The sequence below is a fragment of the Patiria miniata genome, unplaced genomic scaffold, assembly GCF_015706575.1.
Source record: "Patiria miniata isolate m_02_andy unplaced genomic scaffold, ASM1570657v1 HiC_scaffold_1, whole genome shotgun sequence".
Taxonomy (NCBI): Eukaryota; Metazoa; Echinodermata; class Asteroidea; order Valvatida; family Asterinidae; genus Patiria; species Patiria miniata.
Window position 1 is genome coordinate 17,127,118 of NW_024037047.1, and position 24,814 is coordinate 17,151,931.

The window sequence follows — 24,814 nt, forward strand, 5'->3', positions numbered from 1 at the left end:
TTGTTGATGTTCGGCCAACAGATGGCGCCCTCCATAATTAACCTAGCATTCCACGCTTCTTGAAAAGAGACTACGTATATGTCTGAATAAAACACTGAGTCAGTCCGAAACAGTTCTCCTCAGTTCTCCTTTACACATTCATTCTTGAGAGTGTGCTATTTGAGGTAGTTACTGGCCCTGCTCCAAGAAGGCCTATAAAAAGGGTTTGTCCCGGTGTTTCTGGCCTCCTAGTTATACTCCCTTGTGGAAGTACTGAGGAGAAGAACCAACCAAGTACCAACCAAATCTTGAGAACAAAATCCACTGTTTCAGTCATTCAAAACTAATATATAATGTAAGTTAGAGATAGCTTGAGTAACTTCAGCGCTTATGCTCATCGGGAAATCAACAAAATTATAACGCTGGAGGGCAATTCCGTGAAAATGTCATCCTGGGGTCATAAATTGTTTTTCATAATAAATGGTCATGTTGGCTACCATTTTTAAGCTGATCAGGTACAGAATACAAAAATGTCACTCAATTTTACATCAATGCAAAATTGACCAGAAAATGGGTGAAAAAAGGCACTTATTGGTTAAAAAGCAAAATTTTAATGAATTGCATTTTAGGTATATTTTGACAATTAAATAAGTATATTTTGACAAATTGTTCTTGTATTTTGTCATTTTTAAGCAAAAAGCTGCCTTTTTTTGCCTAGAATTCCAAAACTGAATTTGTTTTGCATTTTACCCAAAATCCTGCTGCTTTTAAATTTTACCAAAACTATGTGTCAGTCTGTTACCGAAGTATCTAAAAAATATTTTTTAGTCTTTTATATTAGTTAGGAATAACTTCTTCTTTTTTGTTTGATTCTCTGTAGCCATCAAGCTACCGTATGAACAAAATTGACAAAGAAAATTCATATATCTTTTTTTTATCATTCAAATAAACCATGGTAACAGACGGATGCCTGCGGTAACAGACTGATGACGGTAACAGACTGACACATGCACAAGTCTATGGCTCTAGATGTAAGGCATTGTGGGTAAAGTGCATAGTTAAATCAGTGGCCAAGGTGAAGGTATTCTGACCACTACCCTACTTCAGCCACTATGCTTTGGCATATTTTCCTGAAATTTGGCAAGAATGCTGGCTGGTACCAGTAAGGGGCCATTCAGAATTTTCAATGTTTTAAAATTTCGACTTTTTTTCCAAATTATTTTGACCCACCCACCCACCCCTAATTTCGATTAATAAAAAACTGAACATTTATTGTAGCCTACATGTACATGCACTTGCATGTACAGTGTACATATACTTGAACATGTACATGTATACCCATGTACATGTACATGTGTGTACATGTGTGTCTAGTTCAGTGACGGCGTGAAGTTGTCAGTCTTCCTCTTTTGCAGTGGTGGCCTTCATCAGTTTTCTTGTGTTTTGCCAGCTGATATGCTGTTGGGAAAGGCAGGTTGCAGTCTTGGAAGCCACAAAGATGACCGAGGTTTTGTCATTTTCTGGATTAGCCCCATAAATGTGGCCAACTTACTGGATTGCCTCTGTAAATAAAGGTTACACTGCGACCATGTAAAAAAACGTGTCTATTTTTCGTGAAATTTCCAGATTCGTTTGCACATCAAAATTTCAACATGAAATTTTTCGAAAAATCGACATCTGAAAAAGGCAGCACTTTCTAATTAGCCTATAAAGGGGGTGAGTATGCTTCTAAAGCAAAAATAAACTACAAACTAAGCCTAAATGTGAAAATCAAAATTTAACAAAGTTCAACATGTTTTTGTATATGGTGGCAGTGTGGCTTATTTACGGAGGCAGTCCAGTAAATTGGGCACATTTATGGGGCTATTTCTGGATGAGGTGGATGACATGTGACATACGAGGTTGTGCCTGTCACGTGAGGTAGCTGAGAAAAACATTCCCTCGTACCCCCTGCCCTGTTTGCAGGGCGGGGTACGAGCGAAAGAAAAACATCAGGTTTGGGCAGTCATCACATCACAGGCTGCGGTCTTCTTAGTCTTGGAGACCAGTGGTTGAATAGTCCAGTTTTTATAGCGATTGGTAATCGACACCCGCGGCGTGTTATAGAGCCGATCTAGTACACCTGGTACCCTGCTGCCTCTGCACGGCCTAACCGCTCCAAACGCCCGGCGTCCAAGTCTACTGAAAAACCACCTCCTTCTCATGCCACAGTGGGTCTATATACACGTACATGACATACATGTACAGTACATACAGGACAAGTTGGAAAAGAAACATGCATCGCGATATCGGAACGCTTGCGTGTTGTTCAGGCAAGTCAAAAGATCTATCTTTCTTTGTTTTTTAATCTTTTTTCCATGGAAAGTGAATTTCGATTTTAATTATTTAGCTTGACCCACCCACCCACAATTTGGAAAAAAGATCGAAATTTTAAAACATTGAAAATTCTGAATGGCCCCTAAGTACTTAATAATTTGAACTCATTTGGGTGTGCTACTGCCACCACAAGAGGGCGCTTTACTTTTTTATGTTTGCTATTTTTTTTGTCAAAAAACAGTATTTTTGGCATAACTTGTACATTTTGCATTCAAATGCTTTCAAATTTGTTACAAATATTGTTTTGGGTCAATATAGAAGCATTCAAACAACCTTCGCCATCCTACAGCAACACTAGAGGGCCCCATCAACTTTTGGGGCCAAAATCATCATTTGATTTTGACCAACACCAGGGATGAGATTGTCAATTATAAAAAGTCTGAAAATTGATAACATGTCTGAAAGATGCATCTTATGTCTTCTTTCAGATTCGAAAAGTCTGATTACGGACAAAAATCTTAAAAATCTCATGCCTGCAACACAAAAAGGAGGGGGTTCTGTTATATATCTTGCTACGTATGCAAGTTGGACTTTCAAGTTGATATTCACACACACACAAACACACACACAAAACCTGCCCTGAATTCCAACAGAGTAATATCTTGAACATGAATGCCACTTGCCCTTTAACAATGCATGTCTGTACATGTACATGTGCAGAACATAAGCATGCACTTGATTTCGAAAAATTAGCAAGTCTAATTTGATCAATCCACATTATTCCCTGCAACAACTTGACCAATAAGAGTAGCCATTCTTTCAAGATTCGTTTATTGTTGCAGTACATGTAGGTCTCAAAGAGTAGAACACATTCTCCAAATGTTTGGAAAATTGAACTGAAAGTTGTGCTAAAAAACACATTTTGTAAAAATTGCTTTTTGTACAGAAGTACCCTTTTTCACCAGCAGTTTACCCCCCCCCCCCAAAAAAAATAACTGTTTGTTTAAGAGTTCCTTTTTTTCTTACAAAGGTGCCCTTTTTTTCACCAGCAGCCGTTTTAAATGAATGCCTTTTTTGGCAACGTTGGCAATTATACCGCCCTGAAAAGCACCACCTATTGTCTGATAATGCCCGTGATCGTCCAGTTTGAACCATGCCCCGATAGAAAGATGGTGTCCAGCCCCCCCCCCCCCCACGCCATTGAACTCAAGATTTGCCGGTAATTCTGCAGGTTGTGGGTTGGGGTCCAGCCTGGGGTTATGGTGTGTGTGCCCTTGGGCAAGGCACTGTTGTGTCACTCATTTGTCTCCTAACGTAGGAGTAAATGGATATAAGGAGGGTCGAGTTGGTACTTGTGATAGGTTTTATGTTCTTTGCACCGATATAGCAACATGGAATTGTTTATCCCCATAGGAACTTGAGATGTTCTTTAGTATGTTATGGGCCCAATGAGTAGGGTAATAATGATGATGTGCCACCTTGAGCACCAATACTGCAGGTGCAAATTTGCTATTATATAACATTATATCATAAGTATTACATTTATTTGGTACTTACTACAGACATAGTCATCATTGTTAGCGATGTATCCTGGCTCACAATCAATCTCTGCATATCCGTAACTCATTGAGTCCTCGTCAAGTGTCACGTTTATGCCTTCCACCTGAAGCGGCGGAATGCTTCCGTTGCTCATTTTGTTAATCAAAGTGTCAGCTGCCGCCATCATGGTACTCTCTGCACTGAGTACGGCATTGAAGCTGCTGTCGCCCTCAGAATGCGGGACAGGCATGCTGATATCAAAGCTGATAGAGACCTGCTCATTTACGGCAGTTCTGCGTTGTCTGAATCGTGATAGCATATGTTCTTTCTCCAAATATTTTTTCTCTTTAAGTTTCACGTCTCGTGCTCGGCTTGGCAAATCTTCAAGAGCTCTACGACGTCTGCGCGTGCTCGGGCCACAAATGACCTGAACATTCTGCACAGTGCACTGGTCTGTCGGCTGGCAGAGATTCGCGTCCTGCAGAAGCGTGATGAAAGCGGCAGCGATGCTGTCCCTGGTCGACTGACTGCTGCAATCTCCGGAGAAATACATCACGTCTACGGGAAGTTGGGAATTGCCAGGACGTCTTGCCTCTAATGAACCAAAACAAAAACACTATAATTTACTATTCATTAGAATTCCAGGCCCACGTATATATATTAAAAATACAAGTACACAGTATATAAACAAGTTACTGAAGAGTGATTTCCAAAATGCAATAATCCATCTGAAAAAATTGAAAAAAAAATGTACTGTTATGAAAACTGATACAATATTGACAGCTGTTTTTAAGGTTTTTTTTTTTGCTTAAAATTGTCTATTAAAATGTGATAAGATAAAATCCATTGAAACCTACTTCGGCAACCAGAACAGGGCAGGATTCTAAAGGTAACAAAACACATTTATCGCGTTTTGGAAAAACATATTAAATTAGAAGTTAAAAAAAAAATTAAGAATATAATATACAAATAGATAATGACAACTACAAAAACACAAACAATTCAAAACGCAGGTCTGAAGGATTGCCTGAAAGTAAAAAGCTCATTTCAAGAGGATTTCCACTGCAAAAGCATAACGGATACAATGTAAAACCATGTAAACAAAACGGCAGTTCAAAAACCGTAATGGCCTCCTCCCAGCCATTCTTAAAGCGGCCTGTCAAAAATAACCCTTACATGATTTTGATTTCCATAACTTTTCCATGATTTCCAGGGCAACTTTCTTCCCAGGACTTTCCATGATTTTTTCATGACCCTTACATGATCTTGATTTCCATAACTTTTCCATGATTTCCAGGACAACTTTCTTCCCAGGACTTTCCATGATTCTTTCCATGACCCCTTTATGATCTTGATTTCCATATCTTTTCCTTGATTTCCAGGACAACTTTCTTCCCAGGACTTTCCATGATTTTTCCATGAACCTTACATGATCTTGATTTCCATAACTTTTCCATGATTTCCAGGACAACTCTCTTCCCGGGACTTTCCATGATTTTTCCATGACCCTGGGAACCCTGTTTATGCAAACAGCCTTTTACCGGAGAACTCCTTTAGCTGCACGCTTCTGAGGATGTTGGATTGCAAGCATCTAATAAACTGTGCTTTACCTCTGCACGTCGGGGGGAAATTAACGCACTGAAAATAGTTTTTCGTACAGTTGTAAGCAATCTAACGGAAAATATATATTAATGAAGTTTGGGATTCGCAACGTACTGGTAGTTTTGGGGCTGGGGCGGTATTGGGCCTCAAGCTGGGTCAAACAACATTTTTAGGGGGTTGACATTTGAGAAATTGTCATTTATTGTACTTGTTTACTGTTATTTTATTTTGATGTATTTATACATGTAAGCAGTGTGTACTAGATTTATTACCTGTCTCGACTTGATGCAATTCAATCTGTGATTGCAACATCTTGTCATAAGAAACAAATAACCATATATCCATTTATATATTAACTGAAGCTTTGTATGACAGATGAGATGAACTAAAAAAATTGTGGAACAAAATCTCTTCTCGGAATTAGAAGTGTAGTTGTGAAACAAGCAACCAGCATCATGCATCCAGCCCACCCAAGCGCATCCAGCATCCTAGATCCGACGCACCCCAGCGCATCCAGAATCCTACATCCGACGCACCCCAGCGCATCCAGCATCCTACATCTGACACACCCCAGCGCATCCAGAATCCTACATCCGACGCACCCCAGCGTATCCAGCATCCTACATCTGACACACCCCAGCGCATCCAGCATCCTACATCTGACACACCCCAGTGCATCCAGCATTCTACATCCGACACACCCCAGCGCATCCAGAATCCTACATCCGACACACCCCAGCGCATCCAGAATCCTACATCTGACACACCCCAGCGCATCCAGCATCCTACATCTGACACACCCCAGCGCATCCAGCATTCTACATCCGACACACCCCAGCGCATCCAGAATCCTACATCTGACACACCCCAGCGCATCCAGCATTCTACATCTGACACACCCCAGCGCATCCAGCATCCTACATCTGACACACCCCAGCGCATCCAGAATCCTACATCTGACGCACCCCAGCGCATCCAGCATCCTACATCCGACACACCCCAGCGCATCCAGCATCCTACATCTGACACACCCCAGCGCATCCAGCATCCTACATCTGACACACCCCAGTGCATCCAGCATCCTACATCCGACGCACCCAAGCACATCCAGCATCCTACGTCCAACACACCCCAGCGCATCCAGCATCCTACATCTGACACACCCCAGCACATCCAGCATCCTACATCTGACACACCCCAGTGCATCCAGCATCCTACATCTGACACACCCTGGCTCGCGCATCCAGAATCCTACGTCCAACACACCCCAGCGCATCCAGCATCCTACATCCGACGCACCCCAGCGCATCCAGCATCCTACATCCGACGCACCCCAGCGCATCCAGCATCCTACATCTGACACACCCCAGCGCATCCAGCATCCTACGTCCAACACATCCCAGCGCATCCAGCATCCTACATCCGACGCACCCCAGCGCATCCAGCATCCTACATCTGACACACCCCAGAGCATCCAGCATCCTACGTCCAACACACCCCAGCGCATCCAGCATCCTACATCTGACACACCCCAGCGCATCCAGCATCCTACATCTGACACACCCAAGCGTTTCCAGCATCCTACATCTGACACACCCCAGCGCATCCAGCATCCTACATCTGACACACCCCAGCGCATCCAGCATCCTACGTCCAACACACCCCAGCGCATCCAGCATCCTACATTTGACGCACCCCAGCGCATCCAGCATCCTACATCTGACACACCCCAGCACATCCAGCATCCTACATCAGACACACCCTGGCTCGCGCATCCAGAATCCTACGTCCAACACACCCCAGCGCATCCTACATCCGACACACCCCACTGCACACGCATTCAGCCACAAAACCTCCAGCATCCGCACTTATCACTCACCCTCCTGAGGATGGACAGAGCCTCCTCTCCAAATGTTGAGTTCTACACTCAACCAACCGGTTCTTTTTCAGAACCACACTTCTTCCAAGAAGAGATTTCTTTCCACATGGTGTACGTTGCTCGACATGTTTCTATTTTCATTCATCCATCTGTTTATCTATTGGATTCTTTATCCAACATTCTACATCCTTAAACAGGGGAAAATAATGCAATAGTGATTACCCTGAAACTTGAATTTGACCCCTTGATCTACTTTTCACCATTATGGCCTTCTTCCATGCACTCAGCTGATCATTTATGAACATACCTGAGCAATCTGGAATAAAATCGTGAGGACTCCAGATGCCTGACAAGCCACAAATGTACTGAACGGGTGGTCTCTGATCACTGCTAAGCCTTGGAATATCATACATCTCATTGCAGTGGATGCTGCATATAGTACCCTGGACCCAAAGAGCGCAGGTAAGGGCCCCATTTGCAGGGGCATCCAAACTACGACACGACGCATCTGTTCCAATGATAAAGACAGATGAACATGACATCCATTATCAGAGGTTTGTTTTCTGACAATTAACAATTGTTGACTGCTGTGATTATAGAAATGGTGTTTTAACACCCAAAGGGGCAACATGCATAGCAGCCAAGGGGGGAGGAGCAACAATGCTTGTATGGGGAGTGTAGGGGGGAATTACCCCCCCCCCCCCACCTCCTTTGGCTACGGCAACCTACGTCTCTTGTTGCGCATGATGGAAACCATAGACATAACAAAATATTTTTTAACTTTTAAGTTAAAAATTGATACTTCAACATCCAATTTACTTAAGTAAAACAGTATATGGAGCGATAGGCATACAACGTGTGATACATGCACTTTTGAACATCAGCGCCCTCTAAAGTTAGGTGACAACCTCCCCTCTGAGTCTCCCCACCACTGTGACTCTGTGCCCAGCTCAATCTCACACCCAGAAGCTGAATATTTCCAAAACACAATAAATGCTTTTTTGTTACCTTTAATAAAATCCCATGCTCTCCTGGCTGCTTAAAGTCAGTTATGGCTTAAATAAACACAATTTAAGAATAAAGTAGAGCAAAAAGTTTAGAAACAGCTGTTATATAGTTGTTAGTCTTTAGTAAGTGGATGTATTGTGTTTTGGAAATAAACTCTTCATATTTCTCAGGTTTTAACTCACACTGTATTGTCACCGTGAATTCACATGTTGCAGTCTTTCCGTTGTCAGTGTCCCGCGCCGTGTACATCACGTTATGCGTCCCCACCGTGAAGTTGTCTCGGTTACCCAGTCCCCTGTTACTGGTGACCACCAACTCATCTCCAGAAGGATCGCGGAATAAAGGCTTCTCCCAGGTGACTTCCGTTACACTAGCCTGAGCTGTGAAACTGTAGCTGTCTGGGCAGAAGACAACCTCCGGTGCCCTCTCATCTATTAAATAGCAATGACACTTCAAGCTTATAAATAGGTATGATTTATGAGTATTACCTATTATAACTTATTACCTGTCTCTAATACTGTACTTTCATTGGTCTAGAACAACCACGTGTCCAGTCTGTAAAAATGACCATTTACATTACAGCCACTGCGTTGCATATAAATTACCTCATATACACTGCATGGTAAATTACCTCTGCATCATGTGTATGTGCAGGGCAGGCCCCACAAACAAACAACTTCAATTGTGGGCCCCAGTGTCCCAATTTTGTACACGATCGTCAATTGTGGACCTTCAAGAATTGTGGACCCAACTGTCCTCTATATGAATATAACAGAAGTCCGACATTACCTGACCCCTAAAAATTGTCTATAGTTTTTTCTTAAGGCAAAATCACGTCAGTTTTGGCACCCCTTGGACATGTGAGGGGGATGGCACTCAATGGAGTTTAAACAAAGCCATTTTGCCCAAAAAACACACCCTTTCTTGCTCTTGTTCACTCGTGCTGACATGCAGAGGACCGGACTTTGCACTCACCGAGTATGTAGACCCAGAAAATGCAACTGACGGAGTTGCCGGCCTCATCACTAAACGTGTACGTCACTTCAGTGGACTTGTTGAACAAATACGGCGAAGTGATATCGGCTGGTAACGTCACGAGAGTCAAGGTACCAGACTGGCTGTTGTCTTGGGCTCTAGGCAGGTCAAAGGTCACAGAGTACCCGGATGGGTCTGTAACTGTGGCGTAAATGGGTCCCGGGCAAAAGGTGAGGAAAGGGGGAGTTTGATCTAACAGGAAAAACAAGACGGTAAACCTTTATTTTAATAATACACTCAAAAATACCCGAGACAGTTTACCTATTCCTATTGGTATCAGGCCCATCATATGGGTGTTTTTAAACCACCGTATCTTACTGATGTTTAAAACTGGTTGTGAGACCCTGTGCTCCATGCCACATTTGCGCTACGAGCCCTGAGCACCGTCTACAACCTGGTGCTCGGGAACCATTGACATACATGATCTCCATAAAAAGAGACGAAAGACCTAAAGCACTAGACTGCTCAATCAAAATGCAATGGGGTGACAAACAGATAAAATTTCTGTCTTTACGGAAATTTTTGTTTTATCATTATTATGTTGTCATTATTTATAAAGACTAAAACAAGATGTAAGAAGTTATCCCGTGAGCACGAGTGGAACACAGAAAAATGTAGTGCATCTGTGTCCCACATAACACGAGTCCGAAGGCCGAACGATATGTGGGACAAAGACCCACTACATTTTCCATGTTCCGAAAGCGCAACCACGATGACAACAATCAAACTTGACACACAGTAAATATGAACTAGCACACTTTGCGAGAACCTTTTAGCAGTTTAGCACATGTAGCTGGAATATCACTTGCATCTTGGAATAGTACAATACGCAGGGTGCGATATGGACCGTGCAATACCGCATAATATATCACACTGTTGTTGCCATAGATCGACCAATCAGCATTTACGATACAAGTTTGCTTGTATAATAAATTATAATAACATGGTATAACAAGACATTTGTTGTCTATTGTGATATTATAGTAAATGGGTTTTGTACTGTCTCGAGGGCAAATGGCAGCCATATTGGCTTCACCTCTCTTATGCAAAAACCCCATGGACAACAATTCTATACTGTTTTTGCACCACTATTAACCCCTATAATACCTTCACAACTTGTCGGTAGATTGGCTGAGCCACCTTCCCACGAGCCTTGAACTCCGCACACGATAGACGAGACACCCCCGGTAAGAACCAATCCATTCAAACAGTAGAAACTACACAGGGTACCAGCTAATGGAGTACCAACTCTGCAGATTGATGGAACGACTTGTACACCGGTCGGCAAAACTAAGGCATCACAGCTGACCACTGAAAATATCATAACAATTGAAAATAAATGATTCGGATATGATAGTTGTGTAACATTGACTTGAAAGCCTGTCTGAGAATTAACAAACTGCTCAAATTTTTACTGGATCCAAAGGGGAAGCCTATTGTCCTCTGAACTAAGATGACTGACTGACTAATACATACCTGGGCCAGTGGCCATAGGTTGGGGAGTCTTGCACGCGTGTAGGCGGACCGCACACGCAATAACGCACACATGACACATCCACACAGGATTGTTTCACATTCAAGACTGCCTTCACATGCAAGCAGCGGACCAGAGCTGACAGCCCGCAATGGCACGCTTGACTGATTTAATCTCATTGGTAAGCAAATACATGTACTTTTAAAATCACCACTGACTGACTGACTCGCCGACTGAGTTATGAGTGATTGACTGACTGACTGACTCCCCACTGACTACTGACTGACTGATTCCCCGACTCCCCACTGACCGACCGACTCCCAACTGACTTACTGATTGATTTGTGACTGATTGACTGACTGGCTTAATACTGACCGACTACTGACTCACTGACAAATTAGAGATTAACTGACTTGACCGACTGACTGACTATTGACTGAGTCGTGTGGACTGACCGACTAACTTGTGGACTGACGACTGAGTCATTAAGTGTAAATAACGTGCTATAAACTGCAACTTAATGAGAGCATTAAGTCTCCTTTACCATGAATTTTCCGTTTTGTTTTGTTTATTTGTATTTTTTATGGAGGTGGAATGCCCCACTTTATTTTGCCCCCTTCCCCCTCCCCCTTGATCTGCCTTTGGTCATAGTCTGCTCCTAGAGTCCATACAACAACCTCGTAATTTAACTGGGGAAACAAAGCATAAAATATTTGACTTACGTTCACACCGGGGTGTTTCTGCTCGCTGCCAGTATGTGTTGTTCCCGTCAAACACGCAGGTCACTTCACTGGAACCAACCAACTGGTACCCAACACTGCTGCACTGTACTCGACACACGCTGCCATAGACCCTCTGACACTCACCTACAAACTCTCCAAAGAATGGTGGGGCGAGGACAGGGCATCTGCGAGCTGACAACAATTTAAATTACAGAAAGAAACTGGTGAATTGGGCGACTTCTGGAAAAATCAAGACTTACTCCACTGTGACAGTTTCAAGTTTATAGTCATGGTAATCTTTTGCCCATTTCAAACTGGCAATCCAGTTTGTCCCACCAAACCAAGTATTAATTGGGAGAGATTTAAATTATATGTTTTGGTTCCATACAAACTGGACTGGCCGGACCCAGTCATTTCTAAATATTTTGAATGCCAAACTATTAATTTACAAATATACTTAGAAATAATTTAGTTTGATGCAACTCTAGAGTATTAGTCTGAAACTGGGTTTGACCAATCTGGGCAGGCTATCAATTCTATCATGAAGGCTCCCTTCAATGGCATAAGCATTGCAGTGATCAGATAATCTGTCATGGGGCAGTTGCTTTGAACATGAGTATAAAGGTTTCTCCATTGAAGGGGGCGTCATAAGTTTACATGTTCACGTGCCTGAATTTTTCTGAAAGTAGAACTTACAATGGCTTTGCCTTCTGACAACTAATTTTGTAAGCACTGTATACTTAGTGTTGTCTGAGAGCTCAGGTGGGATCCGAAACCAAAACCTCCTTCTAGTGCAGATGTCTTAACCATCGAGCTTGCCAGTGTCAGCTGACTGGCTTGAAAAAGCACTGCCAAAATCAATATAATAATGTTGGCATGTGCTTGCCCTTAACCTAAATTAAGTAGCAAATTGAGCACACTTCTTTTCTTCTAATTATTGTTCTGTAGCACCTTGACGTCCTATTATTAGTTATCACTGATGGCACTCGGCTGTACTTGTCTTTTAAACCTGGTTCAAGTGTCACACAGGCTGCACTGAGCCGTTGAGGCTATGGAAAACTGTATTAGAGAAATAACAGCATGGATGCTTCATGATAGATTAATGATTACTGATGACAAAACTGAATTTCTCAGTTGATAACCTTAAAATTGGCAGTACTCGCATTGCTCCAAGTGCGTCAGTTAGAAATTTGGGAGCTTGGTTTGACTCAAATTAGCAACATTAGCAAGTTGTTGTCACTCTCGTACATGCATTTGTTACCAACAGCCTTGATTATTGTAATAGTGACATCCCTCTGGTCTCAGATTCGGTGCAGAAGGCACAAGCTCTGCTCCTCAGCGTGGAAGGCGAGTACAAAAAGATTGGTCTGCAGATCAATGCCAAGAAGATGGAAGTCATGTGCTTCAACATCAACACTGGGGATGTGAAAGTCAACACCAAGGCACTACGTTACCCTAGCAGTGAGAAAAGACTTCAAGTACCTTGGCTCCTGCATCATCTTAACAGACAAGGACATCTGAGTGAGGAAAGTACAGGCTTGGAAGGCTTGCCAAATCCTGAAGCAGATCTGGAAGTCTATGATGCCGGATAAACTCAAACGAGCTCCATTCCGTGCATCTGTAGAGTCCATCCTACTTTACGGCTCTGAGGCATGGACCCTTACTACAAAGCAAGAGGCTCGACTCGATGGCTGCTACACTCGCATGCTGAGGATGGCTCTAGACGTGAGTTGGAGAGACAAAGTCAGGAATGAGGTGCTCTATGGCAACCTGCCAAGGATCTCCACAACTATCAGAACTAGGCGTCTGCGATTGGATGGACACTGCGTATGTATGACATCCAGAGATAGCTGCAAGCCAACTCATCCAAAGGGAACCCACATATGGGGTAGCCTCTTGAGGTGGGCAGACACTACCCTATGTGGACCAGCTGTGTCGTGACACTGGGCTTGCCTCCACAGCCGAGATCAGGATTGCCATGCGAGACTGTGATGTATGGCGTACCTTTGTTGCAGTCCGACGAGAGTCGACTTGATGATGATGATTGTAACAGTCTTCTGTATGGCTTACCCGCCTCTGAAATAGCTAAGTTACAACGAGTTCAAAATGCAGCTGCTAGGCTAGTTAGCAACACTCAGAAATTCAACCACATATCATCGGGCTTGTGTCAATTACATTGGCTGCCAGTAACATTTTGTATAGATTTTAAAATACTTCTTTTAATGTTCAAAGCTTTACACTGTCTATCCCCAAAGTACATCAGTGAGGCATCGTGAAGAAAATTCTTGAAGTCAGTGCTGCTGTGGCTTGAATCAGAATGAAGCTGATCACACTTGCACATATAAACCCATTTCATGACACATAGAGACAATACTAATTATTTCAATGAACTGGTTGCTATGAAAAAGCATCTGTTTCCATGACTCATGAGGGAGAGTACTTGGAAACAGGATGTGGGGGACCTCCCATGTGGGGGCCATTGACCAACACTTACCATGAGTTGTGGTTAGTGTTATTTGTGCATCAAATGTATTTCTCCTGTAGTTCAATAAAACAAAAATCATTCTTGATTTTTTCCCTTACTGCTTACATTCCAACAATAAAGTGTAGAATATGCAAAACACCTGGGGTAGATCTTTTTAAATGCAGCCCCTGAACTATGGAATAAGTTGCCTGCTGATATCCAACAATCGCGGTCCATTGACATATTTAAGCGTAAAGTAAAGATCTATCTTTTTAAACTGGCTTTTAACTAATTGTATTGCTCATCTATCAGCCCCAGAATTTCTGTTTTTGTTTTTAAGCGTTAAGTCATGACTTATCTTTTTAAACTGGTTTTTATCTAATGTTGATGTTCATGTATCGGTGTATTTTTAATTCTACCTCGTAACCACATAGCACTTCGGCCTTACGTGAGATTGCAACTGCCACCGGTATTTCTTCGTCACACTTGAGTCCTTTGTCAAAAGGATGAATCTCCCTATAAAAGTGATCCCCACGATCCATGCCTTAGTGCATTTTCGTGACCGGTATAACTTCGTATAGCAGCAATGTCCACGCATCTCTCCGCGGACATTTTGAGTTTACTCAACGGTCCTTCGGACCTTGAGTGCAGTGGTGTTGTGGCAAACGCCGACCCACTCCCGTCTACATGTACTTCGCTCTCTGCCGCCGGTGGTAATCCACCGGTCGTTAAGGCCAAGGCGAAGTCAAAGAAATCAACCAGATCCTCGGACGAGGTCACCAGACAAGAGTTTGCGTCTCTTCAAGACAAGATTTCAACGATGGCAGACGCAATGCAAACTCTCCAGTCTACAGTCTTGGCTTCGTTGGGGAACCCGCCAACGAAGAAACAGAAAGTCGACCATGTAGTAGCAGACCAAGCAGCAAGTTCATCAAGCGACGAGTCGCTTGCAACGGGCCAGCTAATTGACAACCTTCTCAAACCCGATGCCGATGATAATTCATCAGCCGGGGTACTCACCGCAGTAGAACAGTTCTACTCTGGAGAAGATTCTGGGAACAAGGTTGATAAGAAACTAGCGGGCGTCATCAGCAAACTACTCCGCAAGAAAACATCAGAAGAGAAGGTAGCAGAGAAACTTAATAGTTTCAAGCGACCATCTAACATTCCAGAAATGGATGTTACCAGAGTTAATCCAGAAATCTGGAATTCTCTGCAGTCCAAGACAAGATCAACGGACATCAAACTACAAAAGATTGAACATGCGGCACAAAAAGGTATGGTGCCCATTGTGTCATGCATTGAGACTCTAATGAGTAGCAAGAGCGTGGATCACAAAACGCTAGTGACTAATCTACTGGATTCAATGGCTATAATTGGCCATACCATCACCCAGCTTAATTTCAGGCATAGAGAGCTTATCAAGCCCGATTTTGAACCAGCAGTATTCGTCTCTTTGTTCTGCCCAAGTGCCCGTAACCGGGCTCTTGTTTGGGGATGATTTATCCAAACAGTGCAAAGATATTCAAGAAACGAATAAACTAGGCCAAAAATTTGGCCAGCGTTTGAGTTCGTCAGCTGCTCCGAAATCGGATAGAGCAAGACAAAGGGGAAATGGTAAGACTTTCCACATGTACAGTGGGCAAACGCGGCAGGGAAACTCCAGTCGCCCAAAACGTTGGAAGAAAAGAAAGCCAGCACAGACACGGCAGCAATCCGATGCCAAGTAAAATCGGTGAGCTACATGTAGCACCAATGTGATAACACTCAGGTTGTGGGGTTATTGGCAGGTAAACTCGCAAATCATATAGCCAAATGGCGCGAGATTACATCTGATGATTGGGTGCTTGATGCTATTCAGCACTACCATATTGAACTCATTAAAATGCCATACCAAACTCGCATTCCAAGGGAATTGCGTTTTGAAACCCCTGAGGCTGAAATTATAGCCACAGAAATTGCCAAAATGCTCGAAAAAGGAGCTATAGTGCAAACGAATCATACTGATGGTGAATTTATTTAAAATATTTTCATCAGACCTAAAAAGGATGGTTCTTTTCCGACCCATTATAAATCTTAAGGGTTTTAATACGTTTGTGGCATATTTCCATTTCAAAATGGAGACTGCACAGCAATTCAGCTGATACGGCCTCAATGTTACATGGCCTCTATAGATCTTAAGGATGCATTTTTTGCAGTACATGTACCTATAGCCCCTGAGCATAGGAAATATCTGGGATTCACTTGGCGAAATATGGTATACGAGTTTACCTGCCTGCCCTTTGGTTTAGCATGTGCACCACGTGTGTTCACTAAAGGGACCTCTGTTCAGAAGAACATTAGAAAACGAAAAGAACCATGCACTGTCACAAAATGGCGGTGATTTTGAGGCCAAAATGAGTCTTTCCAGGTACGCAGTTTCAGATATGAACTGGTGGATTAACGAACTACCAGTGTCATTTGCGCCTATGCATAGACACGATCCTGATCACGTAATTGAAACTGATGCATCTACTCTGGGCTGGGGTGCACACTTTAATGGTCGCACCACTGGTGGGCGTTGGTCCAAAGATGAGGCCACGCATCATATCAATTGGCTTGAGCTAAAGGCTTGCTTTTTAGCATTACAATCATTCTTTGCAGATGATAACGACCCATCCGTCCATCTTAGATCAGATAATACCACAGTGGTAGCCTATATACGACACTTTGGTGGTTCAAAATCAGACTTGCTACATTCTTTGACCAGAGAAATTTGGTTATGGTGTAAGACAAGGAAGATTTGGCTTACTACTTCCCATCTTCCGGGTGTACAAAATATTCTACCGAGTAACCACTAGCACTGAAGGACTTACGTCCCCGCCCTCATTTCTGGGGACTACATTGATGGGGTTTACATACTTGAATAAAAGTGCATTTTCCCTCCCATTTAAACTACAAAAAGTTATTAATACTCCTACAAAAATGCCCCGAGGCATGGATCGCGGGGCTCACTTATATAGGGAGATTCATCCTTTTGACAAAGGACTCTCTCAAGTGTGACGAAGAAATACCGGTGGCAGGTGCAATCTCACGTCAGTCCTTCAGTGCTAGTGGTTACTCGGTAGAATCATAACTAAACTTCAATTTCATTTTATTACATTTCGTTTAATTTAGGATTTTTTTTATCGTCTTGACATATTTTCCAGTAGTTTTACCCCTCTTTTAACATAGGATGTAACTGATTTTATTTCTTGTTTTTTAATGTAATTTTCTGTGGTATTTTATGTAATGCAGGTTGATCATTTTTATGAAGACCGCGCAATATATATTTTAATTTATTACTATTTTACAATTAACCCTCGAGCCCAAGTGAAATACGAAAAAAATGATTTGCATCCGTGTTCTATATATGCCACAAAGCCGAAAGCCGAGTTGTACGGGACACAGATGCACTCCATTTTCCATGTTCCACGAGCGCAGGTAGGAAAACAAGTTTATCTTCAAGCAAACCTTATGCAAAGTAGAGATGGAACACGTACGCATGCTGTACACAAACTTTTCAATGGTTATCTCATTGCATCCCATTGTGCATGCAGTAGGCTAAGTTTCGGGCATTCTAGAATAGTGCAAGATGTGGAATGTGATAGACCATATGGTATATGGGATAATACCATACTATTTGCCACTAATCCACTAATCAGGATCGATAATTCAAGTTGGCTTGGAGCATTAATTATTGATACCAACCTTCCACTGTAACTTGAAAACGACACGTCCCCGAATTTCCCGCCAAATCCATGGCAGTGCAGATGACCTGGTGGTCGCCAAGGTTAAATTGACCAGGCCCAGGGTCACAGGTCACTGTCGGCGGGAGGTCATCGTTATCTGTGGCCTCGATGACCCAGTCCACCTGGGCTGATGTCTGACCGGCCTCGACGTGGACAATAAAGACGGACGGGCAGGTTGTCCATCGCGGGCTCTGACGATCTGGAAAATGAAAGATGTTAATTGTCATCATCAGGAATGGTGTCATCGTCCTCGATTAAATTCTATGCCCTTCCTCTGGATTTCACATGTTGAGAAAGCTCAAGACAATGCACCAACAGGACGCCAATCGCTTCTCAATAGTGGCGGGGGGGGGGGGGACACACCTTGATCTGAACTAATGCGAGCACGAAGCCCTAACGGCATTGGGTTCACTCTGTGGTGCGATCTCAGGCATCAATTTACTCATCACTTAAATGTCATTTTTGAGGTTGGAGTTATTGAATCAGCTATTGTGAGTCATAGAATCATATGTAAGCTATAGTTTTTATTCGGGGATGAATCCCCAACTTCAGAAAGATTGTCGCTCATGCTAAACGGTAACCAAGTCGTGGATCATATTTTGAATCATACCCACCAGCAGTGGCTACTTCTTGTCAGTTTGGGAAATTCAAAGGGAGAGGAGGATATGGCTAGAGGCCATCTGACGCAGTGTTCAAACACTGTCAATATCTGACATTTTGATATCTTTTGATATCCATAAAAACTGGGGAGCGTTCAGTCATGCCAATGTGTTTGCATTTGTTCTAGCTTGGCCCTACAAACACGCCAACCTGAAAGGAAACGATGTCGTCATTGAAAGACTGTTGTCATGGCAGCACCAAACTTACATAGAATCTTTTTGAATTTAAGATACATTACTTGTGACTGTTAAGCAAGAAAAATTTGTCATGTGAATTTACTTAGGATGTGAAAAAAAAGCGAAAAAATTTCAGCCCTGACAGAGCCATGATTATGTTCAATGTCACGAGGTGTCGCCATTTTAAATATGGGAATTTCTAACAACTCAGGAAGACTGTTTGCCTTTGTTGATAACATTCATTAATGTTGGTGGCAACCAGCTGGTCCCTCTTGTGCCAATATTCTCAATGCTGACAAACATTAGCACAATTTTTGTGTAACTGTAAGTGGCATTAACACAACCCTATCGAAATTCCATTAATTTGACACGTACATTGAGGAACACATGTAAAAGAGGTTTTATCATTGGAGCTACGTTTGGTCAGCACTGAAATTTTAACTTGAAAGTCAATAAAATTTAACTGACTCACCAACACACTGGATTGTTGAGATGCTATGGGACCACTGCCCGTTGCTTAGACATGTGACATAGTCCATGCCTTGGGGGTCTATGACAAAACCATCATGGACGCAGGATAGGAGACAGTCACGTCCAAAGACTGGGCGGTTGTAGCATACCGCCGGGAGCAGAGAGACGCCAGAGACTGGGCTCAGGATTGGACACTCGGTCTCTGCAGTTGACCAATCAGGGAATGAGCAAAACAAAAATATCTTACTTGATTTAATTTTTATTTTTAAATATGGCTAGGTCAAAAAAGGTGAAATGAAACAAAGGGCCGAGGAGGGCCAAGGACTTTTAAATGAGACTTCCAATCTCATTCTAACCCACCCCCAAATCATGTGTTAAGCACCCCTTTCTCCCCTCCCCCAATTTGTTTTTGCTCAAGAACTGTGCCCACTGCAGGTTCCCCAGTAGGCTAACACCATGTCTGACTGATATTCCACAGACACACTGAACCCAAAAAAGGCAATTACGGAGCAATTACGTGGAACTGTTACAGTCACTCCGAATGATAACCAGGGCCTATTCATCAGGTGGAATTTTTGTGGGTTTTGCCCTTCACGGATGTATGTTTATAAAGACTGAGAGAAAAAATCACAAAATTGCTCGGCGGGCCTCAAACCAGCGACCTCCTTCTTACTAGTGCAAACTTCTTACCACTCGACTATCGAGCCAGCCGGGATCGGTTGGCTGGTAAAGATACAAGTACGATAGAGTCTTTCTTACTCCCCATTCCAACACTCTATTTTCAAAAGTCGACTAGGTGTTTGGGTAGAATTAAATTTTGTAAATATGCTTATATTATTATAGCTACCCATGTATAAGAAATCTTCTCAAATTTGTATCTAAAGCAGTTTCCTTCCTCGAAACTGTAACTCTAGGCCAACACTCGTCTGTAACAGCAATGATTTCCAGATGATATACAAATGGACACATCGTCGCGTCAGTGCAACAAGATCGTATCTCGTAAAATGGCATGAACGCAAAACGCGAGGTTTCAGAATGTCAAGAGGTCGTATGTGGCTTAAAATAACCCGGATGTACATGCAAATTCAATGGACGTCGAGATACGACGTTGTTGCACGGAGCGTATACGCGTGAGATACGACTTTGTTGCAGAATGGACATACGACCTTGTTGCACTGACAAGACGACATGCCTTAATGAGATAAGATGATACTCAGATGCAGCTCCGCGCTGTAGAACAACCACGACTACACTGTAAAACAGACTACACAAGTCCAATGGGAAAAAAGTCCAATGGAAACACAGCATAGACGTGTTGACGTTGTCTTAAGTTTGATGAAATTTATCCTAGGACAAGTCGCGAGTTAAGACAAGTTGCCATTCATAAAGACATCTCAGGATTTCGGCCCCAGGTAAAATTGGCCCCAAGACTATGTAAAGACCGGCAATAACACGCAGATGTTTTTAAGCAAAATCTCTTCACGCTTACCAGTGCAGACAAGATCTGTTCCTGACCAGGTTCCATCTTCCCGGCAGCGCGATCTCCCTTCGTCGGTCGTCTCTGCCCCATAGCCGGTCACGCAGTAGAAGGAACACACCGTGCCGTAAGGCTCTCTGGCTGTCGCATCAATGCTGCAACCAGACTTGACGGCATTCGAAGGCGTGGGCTGGGATAGGCATCGCACAACTAGGGCAGGGACAAAAACGTGGACCCTTTCATTTAGTTTAATATTTATTCCTTATGGTAAATGATGTTATGACACTCCAACTACAGCAACTATCCCAACTGTAGTTGAGCAGTACCTACTGTGGCGAGGACTGCTCCAACTATAGACCTTTCTTTTACTAAATTACTATTGAAGCAGAGAATGTAATGATTATAATTACAGAAAGCTCTTTTGGATTGAGCTAAAACTTTATGTATGTACTTAACATTTAAAATTTCAGAACAATTGGTCATTGCCCTTCTAAATTCAGAAGGGAAAGGAATCCACCAACGTTGGCTGTAGGATGCCCCTCAAAACCCGGCTCTATTAGGGGTAAAGAAGAAAAGACCATTCTAATTAAAACTTACTTGTACAAACAGCAGGTTGCCCATCCCAGTCTGTCGTGACGTTGCTCGTCATGTGGCATGCTCTGGTCTGCGATCCGCTCGTCAAATTGTAACCGGTGTTGCAACTGTAGCTGCACACGGTGTCCACGATGGGAATGGCAAAGTCACAGAGGACAGTGCCAAACATCGGGGCTGGAAGTCTCTGACAACGATGGACTGGTGGAGGGAATTCACAAGAAGTTGCAACATGGGACAAAAGTTACCATAACCTTTTGCTAAGGCCATCTTGACTGAGAAGTGAATTAAGCCACGGTGTGAATAAGAGATGTATGACTCGTGACTCAGACTCAGTCTGATTCAACTCAAGTCACAATTTTGGTGACTCAGACTTTATTAAACTAGGACTCAGACTTGGGACGTGGACTCAATGTAAGTGGCTCGGACTTGAGGTTTGAAGATTCAAATACAAATCTGATGCCAATTGAGCCAAGACTACACGCAGATTGACAATACCATGAGGCCTATAGCACAGCATCAGACTTTATTACCGCATTCTCAATAGTATCTTTGCTCTTTAAGGCAGAGAAATTATGTCAGCATATATAAATGACGCAAAAAAGCTGCAGTAGGCAAGGTGAAAGGGCATGAATGTGATCACGTGCATACAGCACTATGTTTCAGCCCCATAGACCGTGCGTGCATTTAGTTCGTCTTCTCACGCATGCGCAATGGTTTCCTCCGCGTCGTCGGCTTGCAAACAGCGGTAGCAGACGACGCAATGAACAACTGTCTGGTTTTCATGTCTTAAAATGTATCCTTCTCAAACGTACTTAAAAGATGATTCAAACCAAAAATTATCAGTAGACCAAGTGAACAAAGATATAAATTGTCTCTACAGTGTGGTAACGGCGCTAAAAACCTTTTCAAATATATAAAAAAAACAATAATTATGGACAAAAAACGTACAAAATGAAAAGGAAAAACATCGTTCGCTTTTGAGTTTGGTTTACACATTTGGACAATTTGCCGGGTTTACCTTAGATCGGCCGTAGTATCGGAAAGGATGATAGATTATTTTCATTTTACAGGTGATTTGATGTAAGAAGGAAACCTGTAGCTTATAAAAATCGTCATTTTTCGAGTAAACCCATTTTGAAAGCTTCGTGCACAAATAAACTGGTCCCAGTGCCCTCTACGATCGTACTTAACTGCATTTCAGGGCCGGGAACCAGTCAGTTGTAAATCGTTTCAGTTAAATGTATACATTTCCAACGCGTCGACAGATCACAAACGGAGCGCCGTGGCGCGTGGCACGTGGCTAGCCATGTTTACGGGCCAGATTCCAGGGTCTGTGTACAGGTACGTGCACAATAACGTTACATTCAACAACAAAAACTTATAACGTGAGACCTTACTTTTCTCATTTAAAAACGGTTTCCATTTTAAGTGATATTTATACATCGCACTTTCCGTGGCATCCTTTACCATTTTTCAGTGAAGACAAGTTTACAATTCGTCAGTCTCCTGACGATGACTAGAGCAGGCTAGTCGAAACGTTGAGACCAAAGACAAGTTCTTTTAGAACTTACAGCAGGACTGTTCTAAACAGAACAAAAAACTACTTAGCAAAGTTGATAATAAGCAGGACAAGTTCTTCTCAGAACTAATATCTTCTAAGCAGTAGTTATTACCACATGGTGTTACCGCAAACCGAAACGATACCAATACCCCACCATGCAAAGCCTCAAATCTTATATAAGTTTACAATTACTCGGCAAAACTGAAAAATTATCCCCTAAACTGTCCCCTGTTTTGAATTTCTGACCCAATACTTTCGTAGTACACGACACGGAAAAACAAAAAAAATGCATCAAATACTCTCTGTTTTTTTGCGCTAAGGTTTGCAAAAGTGACTTTGATTGCCTTAAATTCCTGTCCACGTGGAAAGAAAAATTTATCAAAGTACTTCGAGCATGATGTTGACTGATACTTCATTGGGTCAAACTGCAACTGCAGACATCCATGTTTGCTGATAATCAGTATTTCATATTTTGAGTGCGCATGCGTGCAAACTAAATGAGCGGCTGAAACACACGTGACAGTAAGAACTGGAAAGAGTATGCTAAAGACAACACAATGGCTACCGTGACCATGGGCGTCGTTGAGGCAAATTTGCTGACAGGCACATAATTTTACCAACAACTAGGATGACAATTTTGCCAACTAAGATGTTAATGGGGGTCCGACACCCCCACCACCCCTCCTCGACAGCAGAGGGCAGGGGTGGTTTCCATTTGCAGATTGAAGCTCTAAATGCCAATTGAGAGAAATTATTGGAAGGGGTGTATCCCCCCACAACCCGCTGTTTACTACATGCCCGGCTGTGACATGAATTGTTAGCAGCTCTTTGGTCATTTTCCTCTAAAGCAGGTCTTGTTAAGACCAAAATGTCGGGCCAGCAAATTTTGTTTATTTGTGTATTTCAGGTCAATCCAGTCAATAAGCAGTGTGCAGCAGTATAATTGATATATTGATGTGTATTTTCTAGTTACCTGTTACTATCACAATGACATCGCACTGGGCAGCGTTGCCGCTGGGATCTGTCGCGGTAAAGGTGACTGTGGTTCTGCCTTCTGCAAAGCTACTGCCTGAGTCAGGATGGCCAGCATATCTGCCAAACAAATATCATTTAAAAAAAAACAATTTGATGGATGGTGCACTGAGTAGATGCAGTTTGGCCTGCTATGATCAATTGCCACTGGAGAAAGTTTTTGAGAGGCTTGCAAGTAAACAAGTCCAAAATGTCTTGGTTCGGACTCCCAGTTTGAATGTCACCAACATATACATTAAGCTAATGGCAGAAGAGACCAAACATGGTCAATTATAGTCCAACCTTTGTCAACAAAGGGCAAGTTCAGGCGAGGACCATTGATCGACTAGTGATTGATTTTTGCGTAACTTAATACTTCTGAGCACTAATAGCAATGTCTCTAGTTAACTGACAGTCAAAACATGTCTGTATATATTCTAATGTGAAAATCTCTAGTCAAAATAATGATAGTTAAGATGTCATCATGGAACTTCTTGGTATTGATTCCCTGCTGTGTATATTGATATGTGTGTGGCTATTGTAACTAGCAATGCAATGGACCTCAGGCTGGTTCCGAATAGTTGACTGGACTAGTACGAATCCATGCGTGAACAAGAGAGGGCACTATTTTTTACCACTTTTGAGAGCCCAGTGGTTTGAACACACTGCATTCTCATACTTGTACGTGCAAATTTAAAGTACCCCAGACTAGCTTGAGTAACTCCAGCTCATATGCTCATTGGGAATTCGACATCGAGTAACTCCATGCAGCTCATATGCTCATCGGGAATTCGGCATCGATGAGCATATGAGCTGGAGTTACTCAAGCTAGCGCATATGAGCTGGAGTTACTCAAGCTAACGCAAAACCACAGCATCTTTGTGTAAGCATTATACAGGCGTCGTTGGCATGTGTTAGAATGTCTCTCCCGGTGGTCTCCCCAAATCTTCCTTTCTTACCGTTGAGTGGGTACGTGTGCACAGAGCCCATAGTCAACTAGCATATAGGTTCAAGATACTCAAACTAATATTGTTTAATAACCATGTATGATTCTTGAGGTAACTTGCTTCTAGACA

At 42.7% G+C, this 24,814-nt stretch overlaps 1 protein-coding gene across 1 annotated transcript in view; it reads right to left on the reverse strand.

The window, feature by feature from the left end:
* LOC119723935 (sushi, von Willebrand factor type A, EGF and pentraxin domain-containing protein 1-like) overlaps positions 1-24,814 on the reverse strand; it is a 100,492-nt gene that overhangs the window by 49,707 nt on the left and 25,971 nt on the right. The window contains exons 16-26 of the mRNA XM_038194853.1: positions 23,701-23,819; positions 21,170-21,364; positions 20,585-20,782; positions 19,097-19,297; positions 17,748-17,987; positions 11,555-11,746; positions 10,466-10,669; positions 9,299-9,550; positions 8,506-8,754; positions 7,623-7,823; positions 3,853-4,428 (exon numbers count right to left, since the gene is read on the reverse strand). Of these exons, the coding sequence (XP_038050781.1) occupies positions 3,853-4,428; positions 7,623-7,823; positions 8,506-8,754; positions 9,299-9,550; positions 10,466-10,669; positions 11,555-11,746; positions 17,748-17,987; positions 19,097-19,297; positions 20,585-20,782; positions 21,170-21,364; positions 23,701-23,819 (2,627 nt within the window). The remainder of the gene's footprint in view (positions 1-3,852; positions 4,429-7,622; positions 7,824-8,505; positions 8,755-9,298; positions 9,551-10,465; positions 10,670-11,554; positions 11,747-17,747; positions 17,988-19,096; positions 19,298-20,584; positions 20,783-21,169; positions 21,365-23,700; positions 23,820-24,814) is intronic.